General features: G+C 45.3%; 1 protein-coding gene across 4 annotated transcripts in view; it reads right to left on the bottom strand.

The window, feature by feature from the left end:
• Positions 1-1,272: 1,272 nt before the first annotated feature.
• SIK3 (SIK family kinase 3) overlaps positions 1,273-17,086 on the bottom strand; it is a gene marked incomplete at both ends in the record, with an annotated part of 236,833 nt that continues 221,019 nt past the window's right edge. For 2 of the 4 annotated variants that reach the window (XM_080719989.1, XM_080719990.1), the window contains 9 exons: positions 1,273-1,430; positions 2,260-2,392; positions 3,419-3,582; positions 12,043-12,923; positions 13,494-13,833; positions 14,825-14,934; positions 15,399-15,484; positions 15,740-15,865; positions 16,589-16,739. In XM_080719989.1, the coding sequence (XP_080576115.1) occupies positions 1,273-1,430; positions 2,260-2,392; positions 3,419-3,582; positions 12,043-12,923; positions 13,494-13,833; positions 14,825-14,934; positions 15,399-15,484; positions 15,740-15,865; positions 16,589-16,739 (2,149 nt within the window). The remainder of the gene's footprint in view (positions 1,431-2,259; positions 2,393-3,418; positions 3,583-12,042; positions 12,924-13,493; positions 13,834-14,824; positions 14,935-15,398; positions 15,485-15,739; positions 15,866-16,588; positions 16,740-17,086) is intronic. The other 2 variants (XM_080719991.1, XM_080719992.1) reach the window with 1 other exon arrangement.

The raw sequence follows: 17,086 nt of genomic DNA, 5'->3' as shown, positions 1-17,086 counted from the left end.
CTTTTCTCTTTATTGTTCTCCAAGGGTCAGAGGCCATCACTCCTCCCCCTCTCCCTTTCTTGCCACTGAGATTCCAGAGATGTTTTCCACTTGTCTTAGCTTCTGTGAAGAGCAATGCCGAGGCAGAAGGAGCTCTGATGATGAAGCTTGTGGAGGGGGTGGCCGGAGGACCCTGGCCTCTGAACTCTTAATTGCTGGCTCTCCTATCTCAAAAACGGAAAGAAAGAAAAAGACAAAAACAAACGAAAAAACACAAAACACAGAAGATAGATCAAGAAAGGCAGAAAAAAAAAATCACCTTTGAATACAAAACCAACAAAGCACAAACCCCCTAAACAAAACAAAACTAAAACACCCCACCAACTCAAATACACTTTCACAAAAGATGGAGAACATGGATTTCCTGTTTATTTCCTTGGTGACTTGGTCATATAAGCAAACATGGCAAACCCCCCTCAGAACCCAAAAGAACATCACACTGATGACCCAAATGCGAGGAAAGGAGCCACGATATTCTGGGAGGAGAGAAACACAATGGCAATTTGGCGCAACGCTTCTAGATACTGTTGGTTTAAAAGTCATCCTTCTCATTCCCAAGCTGTACACAAACCTGCAACAAAGCAGACACAGATGAGAATTAGTTTGGAAAGAGCAAGACAAATACCCCATTTAAGTTTTTTCCTCAGGGTGTTTTAGAGGCTTGCCATACTGAGGCTCTGCTATGGATTTGCCCAATGGCTTTATTTATCTCAAGTCTTTTCTGTCTTTCCAGAGACAGAATAAACAGCACCTTTCTGTATAGCCTTAGCATTAGTCCAGCCAAACCGGTCAATTTCTACTACTGGCCTTTGTGCATATTTCTCATCTCTAAAATATCTTGCTACTTATTCCTTAAAAAATATGGCCAGACATATTTTCTTGTTGGTTTCATCCTTTAGGACTGAGTTTAAAGACTACCTCTTTTCCTCAGTACCTGGCCAGAGGTCACTTCTGTCCCTTGGAGCATCCACAGGGATGCTACAACCCTCACAGAGAGTCTGTGTATCTGATCTCCATAATTATTAAACCAAAGGACTGTGTCTTGCATTTCTTACTTGTGCTCCCATCCATACTCCAAAACTAGCACAGTGCTTGATGAGGGCAGGGAGATGATGGTCACAGGTGATGAACGTCGCTGTTAGCCTCAATGGCCATTCGGGAGGGATGGGGAGCTGGCATAGGGCCGCAGGGCTGGTTTGGCCCTGGCCAGGGTGACACTTACTCTGTTTCTTGTTACACACCCGCCTGCTCCATGCTGAAGGAGACCTCGGGATGCTTGTAGCTAAGCAGAATGTCTGTAATACACGTAGATGGATAGCAAGAGGAGTTTAAATGCTGGCTGCCATCGTTCAGGTTGGGGTGCTCGTGACCTCCCAAATTCACCCCACATTCTGTAAGACCAAAAAGAACATGTGAGATAGGTAGGGAGCCAGTGGGGTAGGTGACCAGGGGGGATAGAGGAGGAGGTGGAGGGAGCTCATCTTGACTCCCAGCCCTGCCTGAACTCCAGCTCATAAGCAGGCCTCTGGCTATGTGTTTCTGGGCTGGAAACAGGATTTTCTCTGATCCCCCATCCCAGGTGTTCCATTTTCCTTTGTCCTTTACCCTTTCCACCCTCAAGTACCAGTAACTACTGTATGTGGGAGAAGACACGGACTGCTCCTTCAGAAAGCCTTGCTTTTTGGAGGATGACAGATCAACAATCATGCTCCCAGGTACCCATTCGTGGGCACTCTCTGCTCTGCATTCTCTCCTTAATACCTCAGTGTCCCTCACAGCAGGAGCTAGGATACAAGCTCTACTCTTTCTGCCATTTTATAGATGAGGACCTGGGGATGCAGAAAGGTTAAGAGCCTCGTCCACAGAATGTGTAACTGGTGGACCTGTCCATCCTCAGACCTATGCTCTGTATTGGCCATGACACCCTTCCTTAACTCATTCTGAGGATCTAAGGCCCCCTGATAAGAACCAGGAAAGCAGCTATTAAAGGTATATTTCCCACAGTATTAGAAATGGGAATGTGATAACCCTTTGCTCAATTATGCCTCTTTATACACTCACATTCAGAGGAGACGAGTAAAGATGATTCTAGAACCCCATGGGGACCCTGTGGCCCTGAACATGAACTCTTCCCAAAGAAGATGACAGCAGTTACTGGCAAGGGTGGATGGAGGGTCTTTCTGCAACTTCTCTGGAGTGTCCTAAGCATAAGACCCTTACCCTCATTTTCCCCATCCTCAAACTGCTGGCTTCCCATGAGTGAAGACTGACTGAGAACTGCGTCTGCCATCCGGGCAGAACTAAGTGCTTTCCCAGCCACCAGACTCATTCCTGGCAAGTTATCCAGCTGTACCTGCAGAAAAAAGGAAAGGAAATAAGGATATCAGAGAATGTTCCACTCTTGGGTGACCTTTAGAGGAGACAGCCCAGGCCTGGGGCCCCATTCATAGACTCCCTTCCTCTGCAGCACCATCCTAGGGGAAGGCTGCAACAATGACAGTGTAAGAAGCTGCCTCAGCTTCCTCCACGCAGCAGGTGGGGAGTGAGTGTGGTGAATCTCAGCTGCTGGGTAGATCCTCTTGACACCTACATGTCCTTCTAAATTCAGGTTTCTGACTTATCCTCCTAGGAGTCTTTCTTCAGATATCACTGTTCAGTTTCTCTCTGCCATTCACCACGAGGGCTACAGAGCACAGAATGTGACTGGCATGACTGTGGACCTAACTTTTAAATTTTATTTAATTAAAAAAATTTTCAGCCGGGCGTGGTGGCGCACGCTTGTAATCCCCGTGCTTGGGAGGCGGAGACAGGAGGATCACACAGGTTCGAAGCCAGCCTCACTGGCTTAAGAGACCCTGTTTCCAAATAAAAATATAAAAATAGGTGACTGAGAGTGTAGCCCGGAGGTAAAAGGGCTTCCAGGAACCCCAGTACCACAAACACACAAAAATTCAAAGAGCCTTATGTACCTAATTGCTACCATGCTACTGCCATCCTAGGTCTTTGCCCTAGAAAACAAAGCTTTGTTGAGCCAAATTACCTCCCCGTGTCAAAGTAAACTCAATGTAGCTGCTAAAAAGCCACCCAAAAGCCTAAGGGTTCATTTTTTGGGGTCTAGTTTTAACTGGAGAGAGGCTAACTAAGCCTCCAGATGGCAACTATTTTTGATTACTCAAACTAAAATTTAGAGTTTAGATTCTACTGGACTTAAGGGCTGGTCTGTCAGGGTGAGTCAAAGAAATGCTCCCAGAGCTCCTGGAGGTGCTGGGCCCTAAGTGAGAGGAGCAGAGGTGTGGATACTACCTCACACTACTGTGCTCTGTTTGCAAGTTGGGACTGATAGGACCCCACTTCCAAGAAGCAGGAGGGAGCAACATACATAAGCATCATCGCTGTTCTGAATTGTGTGGTGTCTCTGGAGGGCCCGGGGCCTGTGGTGCTCATTGGCTGAAGGCCGTGCTGGATACCCAAGTCCACTGTGGTCTGGCAGTTCCATCGCTTGTCCTGGAGAACTTCTATCCATGCAGTTCCCTGTGACAGACTCTGAGGAGACAGAGCAAAACAGAGTTAGTAGGCCTAGGGCATGTCCCAGCATTGCCAGTCCCAAGAAGGAAATGAAAACCTTTTCAAAAGACGGTAAGCTAAGTGAGAACCACATCTGCACTAATCCTCAACCAGCAGGTAATGGTGCTAAGAGGAGCTGGGACCAGCCCGACAACTTCAAGTTTTACTGCAGCTTTAAGTTTCCATTTGAAGGACTGTACTCTTGGAGAAAAATCCCACATAGTGGGTAATGGCTGGATCACAACGAACCTTTTCTTCTTTCTTCACTTCTCTGCTACCCTAACCATGCTAGGTTCCTAAGCAGAGAGGCACAGGATGACTCTTAGGAGTTTTTGGGACCCCCCCTAGCCTAGGAAGATGGCCTCCATTCTCTGGATGCCTTCTCTCCATTCTCGGCTTTCACCTCAGTACCACCCAGTCCTCTCCTCCTCCTATTTCTATAACTATTTCATCTAAATCCTGTGGTTCCTCTATCCTTTATACACAATCACTCTTCTCATTTCTGTCCCTGGCCTTCTCTCTTCCTATAGTAACTTTGGCAATATTATCTATTTACATGGCTTCAACTATACTGATTTATATAAAGAATTACTGAAATTCTCTTTTAAGCTCCAGAGCTATATATCCAACTGTTTAGTAGACATCTTTCCTTGAGCATGTAACACTTCCCATGTTCAATTCCAAACCCATCAGCTTTTCCTATGACCTGTTACTCCTTTAGACACCTTGTTTTGGTACCCCATTTTCCTAGTCTTCCATTCATAAGCTCTTGGGGTCACTACTGATTCCTGGTCTGATAACAGCTGGATGTCTAAAGAATCTACCTGTGTATTGTGGACACATCACCAACTTTCCAATCTCACTGAAGCCCTCTTGCTTGGATTATACAACAGTCTCCTAACTATCCCCCTATCGCAACTCTACAAAGATTACTCTTTCCATAGAGCAGGCCATACACTTCCTTTTCACAACAGCCTCAACCTATCTTCCAGCAAGCCTCCCATACTACCCTCCCCTACACATTCTAAGCTCTGCTCAAATGACCACTTAACTCTTCCCTACTTATCACAGCCCTCTGCATTTGCTACCTAGAAATGTCTAATTCTTCTATTTCCCTTCCTGCCAATCCAAATCAGGTCCATCTGAAATGTTAATTTTATGAAACTTTTCCTTTCAAATAGAAATAGATCAGCCAGGCTTAGTGGTGCACACCTGTAATCACAGTACTTGAGAGGCTGAGACAGGAGGATCACAGGTTTGAGGATAGCCTCAGAAAGTAGTGAGACTCTCATCAACTTTGTGAGGCCCTGTTTCCAAATAAAATTGAGTTGGGGCTGTAGCTCAAAGGTAAAAATGCCTCTAGGTTCATTCCCCAGTAACAAAACAAAACAACAAAAAAAGAAATAGATCAGTTTTTCTTTAAACTTCAGAAAGACTGTATTAATCTCTGATTGCTCTAACATTCTAATATCACTCCTGGCACCATATTCAATTATGTACTTGTCTGTGTGCAGGTGATACTGAGGATTCTACCTTCAAGCTATACAGCTAGCCCTTTTAATTTTTTATTCTGAAACAGGGTCTCACTAAATTGCTAAGGCTAGCCTATAACCTGTGATACTCCTATTGGCGCTTTTCAAAAACTTGGATTACAAATGTTTATTACTGCACCTGTCTATGTACTTGTCTTATTCATATTAGATGGAAAATTCCTTCAGGGCAAGAACTGCTATTTTAAGCACATCTATGAGACTTCAGTCTCTGGAACACTGTCCTAATCCCATCAAATACTTAATGATGATCACTTTAACTGATGTTAATAAATGCCCTCTTAATATGGTTGGTATTCTGTGAAGAGTTAAGCAATGCAATGGCCTGGAATTTGGAGAGAAATGAGCACTAAGCATTACTACTGTGTGTGTGTGTGTGTGTGTGTGTGTGTGTGTGTGTGTGTGTGTGTTGTTACTGGAGATTGAACCTAGGGGCATTCTACCACTAAGCTGCACTCCCAGGCCTATTTTACTTTCTCATTTTGAAATAGGGTTTCACTATGTTGCTAAGGGCCTGGCTGAGCTGTTAAGTTGGCCTCGCTAAGTAAGTTGTCTTGAACCTGCAATCCTCCAAGTACTGAGCGTACAGACATGCACCACTACACCTGGTCAGATGTACTTCTTCTTTATTAAGGCTGATCAGGAAGAGTATCAGGGCCACACCTAAGCTGACAGGATCTTTCTGGTAGCACTTTTGGCCAGCAGAGAGGAAGATAAAAGTAAGCCTATACAAGAAAATCTACTCGTTCTGTGGGATCAGCTCACCCATCCTGCCCACTTAGCCAGGTCCTCTTGGTGGGCACTGCTCTCATGGGGCCCCAAGGCCAATCAAGACCCAGAGGCAACACTGGCTCCGGGGAGCAAGGAGCTGTTGATCCTGTTCACTTAAGCAGCACTAGGAGCTACTTCTTAGTTTTTCAAAGTATTTTCTAATGCCTACAGTCTCTTTCCTGAGCACTAATAACATCTATTCAATTCCTCGGGGGCATGAGGAGGGAAGGAGGGGGTTTCTTTCTTCCTTTAAGCCTGGTTATAGAGTTGGAAGCGAATCCTGTTAGTTTCACCTCTTTACTCCCAGCAAAGACAAACACTGCTCAGCCAAGCTCAAGTTGACACACAAGTCATGAGCGTAAGTCTGGAATCAGGAAGACTTGGGCTTGAGTCCTGGCTTCACTACTTCCTGAGGAGGGGGACTTGGGCAAGTTACCAAATTCCCTGGGTCTCAACTTCTTCATTTGTAAATTAGCACCTAATCCAGTGTGTAAAGTAGAGCCTAGCACACAGTAAAAGCTTAATAAAGACCAGTATTATTCATATACATTTTGGAGATATTATTTCTGAGTGACTAATGGTATACTGACTAAGGTGACAAAAATAAAAAAAACCTGATTTTTATCAGAGAACACTACTTGCAAAATTTGGGGGACAATTTTCCCATGTGTATGTGAACAAATGAATTACTGACACTTTAAGTTCCAGAAAAGAATCCCAATTTGGGAGAGACAAATGTGGTAAAAAGTCCAGGAAACTTCAAGTTAAGATAGAGCTTCACTGCCAACAGAGCAGATACTGGGAGGATCATTTAACCTGTCCTTATCATCAAGTTTATCAAATTATCTATAAAAAATAAAAATTAAGTTTTTTTTAATGCTACTAGGGATTGAACCAAGGGGCATTCTACCTCTGAGCTACACCCTCAGCCCTTTTTATCTTTTGTTTTTAAATAAGGTCTAACTAGGTCGCTGGGAATCCTATTAAGTTTCTAAGGCTGGTCTCGAACCTTTGACTTTTCCTGTCCCAGCCTCCTAAGCAATGGGATTACAGGCTTGTATCACTGTGCCCGGTGTCATGAAAGGGCCTTTGACACATTATAAAGGACTCTACAAGTTAACTGTTATTTTTAGTAAGCACACTTGTCTAGAAATGCTTTGTTGTGACACTCTGTAGATAAGACCTACCGACCAGTTGTGGGGTATAACTAGATTAACCCACTGACCAAGGAACACAAGACTTAGGCTCAAATCTTTGGCATCCTTAATGCCTATTCAGCAACTAGAGGAACTCTTGGGCTCATTAAAGGATATTTAAATAATGGGGGAAGATGACTTCCAAGAGCTCCATGTGTGAATGTTTACCAAAGTAAAGCTGAGAGAGTACAGAGGGTAGGATGATAATCTGATCACACAAAGGGACACAATGCAAACCACCCACCTACCCGGGGGCACTCTGGGGCAGTTTGCACAACCTTCTATTGAGTCTGTCAATGTTGACTCATCCTTACTCATTTACTGGATTTTAAGAGAAAATAAGAGAAGTGATAGTTGGGTATTCCTCTTAAAGGCTCTAAGGGATGACACTCGTAGGTGTCAGCACTTTACCTCTTGATGAGGCCAGAAGTAATGATGCTGAAGATGATTAAGCTCAGGGGAGAGAATGTGGTTTTCTTTGCAAGTTCAAGTTGGAAATCTCGCTATGTAAGCTGGTTGTGCTGTTTTACTTATTTGCAAAGTGTTAAAAAATCAAGTCTAATGCCACAGAAAGAGGGCAAGCCTTATTTTTACTTCTAGAGTAGCAGACAGGGAGATTATAGGCAGCAGAGGGCAGAAATAGCTCTGAAACGTCTACACATGCCAAAGGAACCTTTGGCATGCTGCCTGGCCGGTGCTCTGGCAGCCTGGCCTTCTACTGGCTGGTGGCAGAGAGCCACAAAGGAAACAGAAGCAGTGGACACTGATTATGATCACATCTTATTTTCCTTGACTTACAAAGGTTACACAATCCCTGCTCTTTACTAGACCTCTTGGTGCACTCATTACACAGCACTTCAGGTTAAAGCTATGTGCCTGTCTTTCTCCCGTTTGAGCACGAGCCCCTTGAAGGCAGGCTCTGGGTCTTTTCTTCTCCATATTCCTACAGAACCTACAACAGAGTCTTGTGCAAAAGTCAGTTAATAAACTGATTATAGTGAATAAATAGGAATAATATAGTAAATTTATAAGTGTTTGGGGACTACTATATATATGCACAGAGATGGAGGGGCCATTAAGGGAAACAGTAGGCTGTCCTCCCTGCCCAAGCAGAAAACAAGAGTGAATCCCCATAGCTGCCTGTAGGGTGGGTGGGGGGGGGGCATGACATATTCCTTTCTTGGCAATAGTGACAGCAAATGATCTACAGATTCTTTGGTAAGGTAAAAATGTAAGTGCTCAAGTGTTTAGAAGCAGAGTAGGTGGTCAGGTCAAAGCAGTATCTACTATAAAATGGAATCATGTGTACCTGAGTGACTGTGAAAAACATGTGAGTAACTGAGTCAAGCACCAAATACGGAGCAGGCATTTTACAAACGTCCATTCCATGCTCCTCCCCTGCACCGCACAGATGAGCAAATGGAGGAGCGGTGTCACGTGACAGGCCACACACCAAGTGAGCTCCCATTGTTTAAGTACAGCATGGACTTCTCTACAAAGTCGTCATTTTATCTACTTATTTTTGAGATGGGGTCTCTCTATGTTGTCCCAGCTGGTTCTAAATTCCTAGACTCATCTGAACCTCTCAAATGCTGGGACCATGGGCAAGTACTACCAGGCCTGGCTAAGACATTTTGAAGACACAGAGAAGTTCATTCCTGAAGTGTTCCCCCCCCCCCCCACACACACACACAAGCAGCACTCACTGGGCTTCCCTAGGCTGCAGGTCTCCAGTGCATTATTTCACAACACTGGATACTAAGCTCACATCATCATAAAGAAGTGGCTTCATTTGTTATAAATAATTATATATGTGATTCCCAAAGTCAGGACATAGCAAGAGGTGTTACAAAGTGATAATATGAGCAGTAGTCAAGCCATCTCTGTGGCCAAGCCCAACTGGGCTGAGCCCAGTTTATTTTAGAGTAAACTGGGTGGAAAGGGGGGCGACTTGTCTCTGCAATGTGCTGTCAAGCATAGCAGGAACAAATGTTGCAGCATCTAGAGAAGCTCTTATCAAAGATCAGAGGGAAACAATGAATATGAAAAAGGGTTTTTGGGTGGGGGCCACCCAGTAAAAGTGGTAATAAGGCTACAAGGAGGGGGCACTTTTGAAATGAAACCTTCAGGGATACACTTATGGCCTGACTCTTTCAGAAAACAACATCGGCATTTGTAGAGAATAATGGCAGAGATGGTGGCGGGAAACCACCATTAAGAATGTACAGAGAAGGAAGAGGGAGGAGAAAAGTAATGATGGTCTGTAAGCTAGAGGAAGAAGGGGTCTTACAAGGACCAACCGACAGGCCTGCCAACTGCTCTAAAACTTCCCAATCCAAGCAGCATGGCATAAGGCAGCTGGATCTAAACAATACTCTGCATTCACTCCACTTCACAGCAGCCTGCTTGCTGCCCAATACTTCCCTGAAATGTTCCCACCACTGTTAAATCCCTGCACTTCTCTCCTACACCCAAACGCCTCCACCCAGATCTGACCCAAACACCATGCAACTGCTGGGCACCAACCCTCTTCCTCCTCTGACTGAGAGCTAACTTCTTCCTCTGGTGCCTCCACAGCATGGACACTGACCACACACTCCCTCTGCTGCTTGTATGAAACAGCCTGACAAAGGAGTGCTCCTCTGACAACCAGGGGACAATGACGAATAGAAGCTCTCCAGCCTTTTGGTACACAGGAGTCAGACAAGGAGGGAAAGCGAAGAAATTAGGAAAAAATAAATGTGAGGCACTGCTTGCTCCAGCTTTGCTCCTTCCCCAGTGCCGGGCACACCCAGGTCACCCTAAGAACCTGCTGGAGTGAGCTGAGGAACTCAGGTTCAGCTGCCACTTGCTAGTCCTTGACCTTGGGGACAAGTGACTTATCTCTATGTCTTAGTTGTCTCATTTGTAAAAGGAAGCTAATGGGTTGTCAGGAGTAATGAATCTACAATGGGACTGCATTTGGTGTTTGGAACAAAGAAAAATAGCAGCATTATTCATGTTCTGTGTGTGTGTGTGTGTGTGTGTGTGTGTGTGTGTGTGTGTACTGGGAATTGAACCCAGGGACATTCTACCTCTGACTATACTCCTAGCCCTATTTCTTATTTTGTAACAGGATCTTACTAAGTTGCAGAGGGCTTCCCTAAGTTGCTGAGGCTGGTATTGAATCTGTGATCCTCCTGTTTCAGTCTCCCAAGTACTGAGATTACAGGCATGCATTGTACCTTGGCTTCTCTTTTATGGCAGCTCAAGTATGTGTCAGCCAGAAGCTTTCGTTCACAAAGGAACTTTTACCACAGCATCTCCATCTGGTCATTTCAACTGTACTAGAATGTGCCCAGCAACAGAAAGCTTTCAGGATGCACAGGTAGCATATTCTGCAAAGTTCTTCTCAAGGTCTTCCACAGGAAAGTAAAATTTGTTGCAACTTCTATCCTGATCCTGTCCCTTTCTTCCACCTGAAGATATGATAGTCTCCTTAGCTGTTCCCTCCCAACCCTAAATATCCCTGGGTCTGTCTGCCATTCCATTTATGATGGCAGCCTATGTCCTCTTGAAGCCACAGGTGAACACCTTAACTCTTGACTGGGCCAGGATGCTAAGCTGGATGATACCCATCAGTTACAAATCTGAGAATTTAAAGGCATTTTATGCAATCACATTTCCCTCCTTATTAGAGTACATGAGCATCCCTGAAACCACCAAGTCTTCCTCCTCCTCCCCTGCCCCTCCTCCTCCTAAACCACTTCAGTGCAGTCTTCTATCCTGCTCTGTGCTGCAGGATCTAAATCCCCTGGGAACTGAATTTTGTGTGTTGACTTTAAAGGACAGGGCAGGAGACGCAGAAAACACCAGGGAGGAAAGGATGGAAGAAATGCTGTTTCAGGGTTGTATAGTTTATGGATAAACCCATTTTTATTCCCTTGATGGCTGTGGTGAAGAGTGGTAAACAGCAAGGTATGGATGGTGGGATGGATATCATTCTTGATTTTGTCTAGGACGAATGCTAGGGTGCTAATGAACTGCATTTCCAAGTGTAACTTTGAACGTACTCATTAGTTATAAAGTGATATTGAAATGGATGGGGTCCCTTACGATTTTGCCATATTCTGTATTTAGCCCATTAATAAAATGCCCAAAGTAGTAATGATACCTCACATTTACACCACACATCTCAGATTATCAAGTGCTTTTTTCTTTCTCTCCCTAATGTAAACATTATATATAAACACCAACTGTGTGTGTGTGTGTGTGTGTGTGTGTGTGTGTGTGGTACTGAGGATGAAACTCAGGGGCATTCTACCTCTGAGTTACACCTCTAGCCCTAATTTTATTTCTTATTTTGAAACAGGGTTTCACTAAGTGGCTGAGGCTGGTTGTGAAACCATGATCCTCCAGTCTCAGCCTCCCAAGTACCGGAATTATAAGCGTGTGCCACCATACCCGGCCACAACCATGTTTTAGTGTTCACAAAATTCTGCACAGGACTATTATTCCTCTTGTTACTTTTTCACATAGATAAAACAGAATCATAGGGTTTAAATGATAGAAGTAAGATGAGGATTAAAATGCTCTTACTCTTGGTCCAACACTATTCACACGAAATCTTTTTAGTGCTGGCTGACTTTTTCTTATTGCTGACACTATTTTGATGACATGAATTTCTGAATTCCAGGAAACCATGATATGAACAGGGGAAACAGGTAATAAATCTTACTGACTGTACGAGGTGTTAAACCGTCTATCACTTTGCTTTTATTTGGAAAACAGACCTCTCACCTACCAGTACCTACTTTCTACATGTTTCTCCCTGGAAGTCTTCTCAGGAATTCTTTTTTCTTAAGAGCAGAGTATTAGGTGAAAGATGCTAACATTACAGGTTTGCTTGAATTAGAGCAGACTTACTTTGTGAGGACTCTTACCTCGGCTGGGTGCCTTATTTCTACTGAATGTGGCAGTCGGTTGATGTCCATAGGGATGTATCCCCAATTCTTGGGCATGACTCACGGTTCCTAGCAGAGATTCAGGGTCCCCAGGTCCATGGGTACTCAAAAGCAGGGGGCTGTCATGGCAACCTTTGGTCAGTGTATTTGAACTCCTGCTGTCCAGAAAGCCCTCTTTGGCCCCCTCACACGAGCAGTCCTCTTCCATGCTCTCTGAGTGCATTAGTGCCGGCTGACGGGCATACCCGTGGGTCAGGGTAGGCGAGGACACCTGTGAGATACATTCTTGTGCCCTGATTTGTAGAAGATGCTGGGGGCTGGTGTGGTGGTGGAGATACGAGTCAGCATTTTGGTAAGAGAGAGCCTGGCGTTCTGTTATACTCTGTCCCCCAAGGCTGGAAGCCAGGCTCCCAGCATCCCCTTGGTTCATGTGCCTGAATAACTCTTGGTACTCTTGCTGCTGCTGTTGCTGTCGTTGCTGCTGTTGCCTTTTCATGAGCTGTGCAAACTCCACTGGAGGCAGCCGAATGTCTGAGTGGCCGGTGAGCGAATGCCGGGGGGAGAGCAGTCCTTGAAGGATGTGGGGTACCTGCTGGTGTCTGGTGTAGTCTGGTGGCGTGGGGGACAGCAGGGCCTGTTGTAGTGCCGATGTGGTATAGTGTGGCGGTTGCTGATGTGCACTGGGAGGGAAGGTGGGGAATTGGTCAAGTGGAGGGACTTTCAGGGCTTGGGTTGGAGGAAACCCCGCTCCTGTTGAAGGGCTGTAGCTGCTGGGGGAACCCCGGGACTGGTCCGAAAACAGATGGGGGTGTAAATGCGCCTGGTCGTAGTTAGCAGGGGAGAATCGATTCACGTTCAAGCTGCAGACACAAAAGGGAGTGAGTACCAGGCATCTGTGGAACAAATATGCCAGCCAGCCTCCCTGGGAGTAGCCATTCCTCCTCCTCCTCAGCAGAGAGCACTCCTGGTACAGAGGAGGGGTGTGGCAGGAAACAAAAGGATGTATGCATCATCCTTATCTGTGCCTTGACTTATCCAAATCTTGCAAGGGTCTTAGGGCACTGTGAGCACAATTATCTTGAGGGCAGCAACCTGGTCTCTTAAAACATTTGGCTAGTAAGAGGCACCAATCTCTTAGAAGAGTAACAGAGAGAAAAAGACTCCTAAGAGAACAGATGGAGAGAACTGGTATTTTTATATCTCTTCTAATGGGCCTTTTCTTCTCTGCAAGGCATTTTCCTCCTATCTCATTAGCATCTTAATCCTGGGTCCATAAGTAGTTTACAAGTTCATCCCCTACCCATCATCATCACTTTAGAAGGGGTAAAGCAAGAGCACATCCTAGGCAGATCCATGGCCCCCCTTCCCTCTCTCTCACCCCTGCCATCTGGATTGCTGGTAGAGGGCTGGGTGACACTGGCCAGCCTTACCTGTGGGCCTCTGCACTGTCAGCACTCAGCTGCTTGGACAAGGGTCGGTGTCCGTAGCTAAAGGTAGCCATCAGGTTGGAACGGTGCTGCATTTGAATCTGACTGGAGCTGGGGCTGATGGAGATGCCCCGCCCGGCGGAGCCTGCAGCTGTCCCGGGCATGTTGCTGAGCATCTCAACTGGCTCTTGCACTTGGATGGTCACCTGCTGCGACTGGGCAGGCTGCTGCATGCCCAAGCAGGTTAGTGCCACATTGGGAGGAGGGGAACAGCTCTCAGGTTGCTGCTGGAAGATTGCACTGCGGGAGGGTAAGCCCTGGAACTGGGAGGCAGAGGCAGCACCTAGAAAGAAAGGGACCTCAGAGTGACTGGCCAACCACCTAGATTACCTGCCAGCTGGAAGTAATAGCCAATGAGGAGACTCACATCAGACAACATTTGGAACAGTCTTCTCAAACTCTGGCATGCTTAAGATAAGGCCAAGGAACTTGTTAAAATACAGATTTCCAGGTCCTACCTACAGAACTCTGAGTCACTAGGTCAGGATGCATTCTCCAGAATTTTATTTCCGGAAGTTCTCCTAAAAGCTGGTCTTTGGATTTTACTTGGAATCGCCAAGGTCTTGGGAGTGGATATTCTGAGTTAGCAGTTCTGGGATGAAAACTGAGATTCTATTTTTCCTGCCAATGTTGTTGGTCATAAGACCCCACTTCGAGGAGAAAGGGCCTTGAGGCCAATTCAGACTCTTCTCATGGATGTCAAGGGAGAATGATGAAGAATCTAGATTGTATAGCAATTTCTGAAGGTATGTACCAACTAAAATCTATTAACTTCACCTCCATCTAAACAAGAGAGGGTCCCATATGCACCATGGATACCAAAGAGTGATAATAACAGGAAGGTTCTGGAAGCAGCTTTTTATTTGGTAGGGCTGAAGAAGGTTCTATCAAAAATATTAATAATACTTAGCCTTTATTGAGAACTACTTGTGTCAGAAATTATTCTAAGTGGGGTGTGTGTGTGTGTGTATGTGTGTGTATAATTTATTCATTAAATACTGTTACTATTATTTTATTGAGGAAGCTGAGGTGTGTAGAAGTTAGGGAATTTACATAAGGTTTCAGTCAAGAAATTGGTAGAGGATTCAAACCAAGGTAGTTTGGCTCTAGAGCTTATGCCCAGGAGTACTGTTATTCTGCCTTTCAAATGGTTCATGTCACCCAAGACTAAGATGGTGAAGCAAAACAAACCAAAAGTAAATAAATAAATAAAAAAGGCTAAGACATTTTCCCCACATGGTGGATAATGCTTCAGTCTGGACCTCTCTACTCACCGTGAGGCTGGATCATGGCACTGTTCATGGGGGGAGGACTATTACTTGGTTGTCTGAAGAGATGGTTGTTGGGGTGGTTGGGGGGTGGGCTTGAAGGCTGAATTCTTAACCTTAAAAATGACAAAATGGATAAAGAAACTTCCTATGACAGAATGATCTTAAGTTTTGCCCATAACACACACACAAGTAGAAAACATTAAAAAAAAAAAAAGTTTTGACAAGCTACAGTGGTAGAAAACCACACATGAGCCATCTACCACAGTTGTTCTAAAACCTACCCACATCTTAATTTACCAGTCATCCCCACCACAGAGGTGGACTTCACTGCCGGCCTGCGTCTGGCCTCCTGTAGAAGATGTCAGACTACTTTGTTCAGGGGGCTAAGAAAAGGCAGTGGCACAGGAAATCCTCTCTTCAGGGAAGATCCTGAACTTTAAATTGTTTTCTCTACTTTTCAAGGGGATTCTTCCAAAATGAATTCTAAAGTCTGTCAATATCTCCCAACTATAGCAAGGATACCATGCCCTAGAGCCAATAAGCTTAGGTGTAACAGTAACACAAAGTGATTCATTACCTCTGGAGCTGGTGGGTAAGGAGGGCTGGTTGATTTTCACAAGTGGCCTGAAGAGGTGGGGAAGGCTGAGGAGGACAAATAGAGTCCTAAAACATACATGGGGGAGGGGAAAAGAATAATTGTGAGTTTGAAGATTAACTGGAGCTATTCTCAGGAAGGGAAGAAACAGAAAGAACAATCTGTGGCTTAGAATTATGCTTTTGTTGTTCATCAAAAGGTCTGGTCATCTTTACTCAAACATGTCAACCACAAACATAACTCAATGTCACTTTGCCCTGAGTGCTCTCCTCCAAACAGGCAAACTCCAAACAAGTTGGAGAAAGCAAAGAGTGAGGGCCTACTTGAATTTGCTGCTGGAGAATTTGATGGTGCTGCTCCTGCTGGTATAACATATGCTGCTGCTGGGTCTTCTCCAAGGTTCTCTCATCAATCTGCCCCCCGTACATCTTCTGCAGCTGCTCACACTCCTGAAGGGAAAGTAGTTAATACAGATGGGATGCAGCCAGGCTCACCCCATGCAGTGATCTCAGCAGATGCAGATCTGCCCCAAGGCTTCATGGGCAGAAAGACAGGAGAGGAACAGTGTCCTTGACGAGCAACTGACCCACTTATACAGGTACCTGTGCACTAAATATCTTCACATTCTGTTCTGTATAAACGAATGGGGAATACCAAGGATATACCAAAACTCATCTGTGTACGAGTGAAAGTGTCCAGGGTGAAATCTGCTTACAAAACACCTGCCACCTGAAGCGTGGTCATCAGGAAGGCAGAAAGGAAACACCCTTCATGAAGCCTGGTGTTATATTTCTTGACCCTGGGAGCACTATACCATACAAACTGTGACAAGTGACAAGTATAAGAAAGCTCTAGTAAGACCTAGTGCCCTATACCACGAGGGTGATGCCAGGGTTGCTTTGGGGCACCTCCCTGGTGCTTCCCACTGATACCCAAGCTCAGAAATTCCCTTTCAATAAACTAGACACGGGAGGAGCAAGTTTGATCCTGGGGAGTGCTGTGCATCATGAAAAGTAAGAAAGAACGTTAGAAAGTGATATTCTCTCTCTCTAACCTATAGGCTGCAGTGTTGTTGATATGAAGGAGGTAGAAAGTTTACCACCCCAGTCCTCCTGCAATATTGGTCTCTGGTACCCATGCTTCTCCAGAGATGCCTGCCATCTCTCCATTACCTGCTGCAACTGTTTGATGCTGCTGTTGTTGCCCATTTTTTCCAGGTGAGCTTTGAAGGCCTGGATGCTTGTAGCCCCATCTGAGAACCGGCGCACAGGGGAGAAACGCTCCGTAGGGAGGTGCAGGGTGTTGGAGTCCTTGTAGGTGGAGCTGAATACATGGGAAGAGAAGGTTAGGGGCTAGGACTCAAGGGTTTTGACCAAATCACATAGGGACTGCTGTTCCAGATGAACATAGAGATGGCTGGATGCAGGTGCAGCCCTGTGTTTTAGGCCACTTCCATGCCATTTCCAGAAGATGGTTGCTTCCCTAACCTGCTTCCCTTCAGAGGACTCCAGGTACACATTTTCCATCTCTACTTACCTTCAGTTAGCTTACATTCCAGGCCTGAGGTCCTGAGACCAACTACATTCAGTTCTTACAAATATACTAGAACAGAGAAAGGCTCTTTGGTACCCTCTCAGGGCTGGCTATACAGGAGCTTTGGCTTTTAAAAT

Source organism: Muscardinus avellanarius (assembly GCF_963383645.1).
Source record: "Muscardinus avellanarius genome assembly, chromosome: 1".
In the NCBI taxonomy this organism is placed as follows: domain Eukaryota; kingdom Metazoa; phylum Chordata; class Mammalia; order Rodentia; family Gliridae; genus Muscardinus; species Muscardinus avellanarius.
Note: the sequence above shows the minus strand (reverse complement) of the source record. Positions and strands in the feature narration are given on the sequence as shown.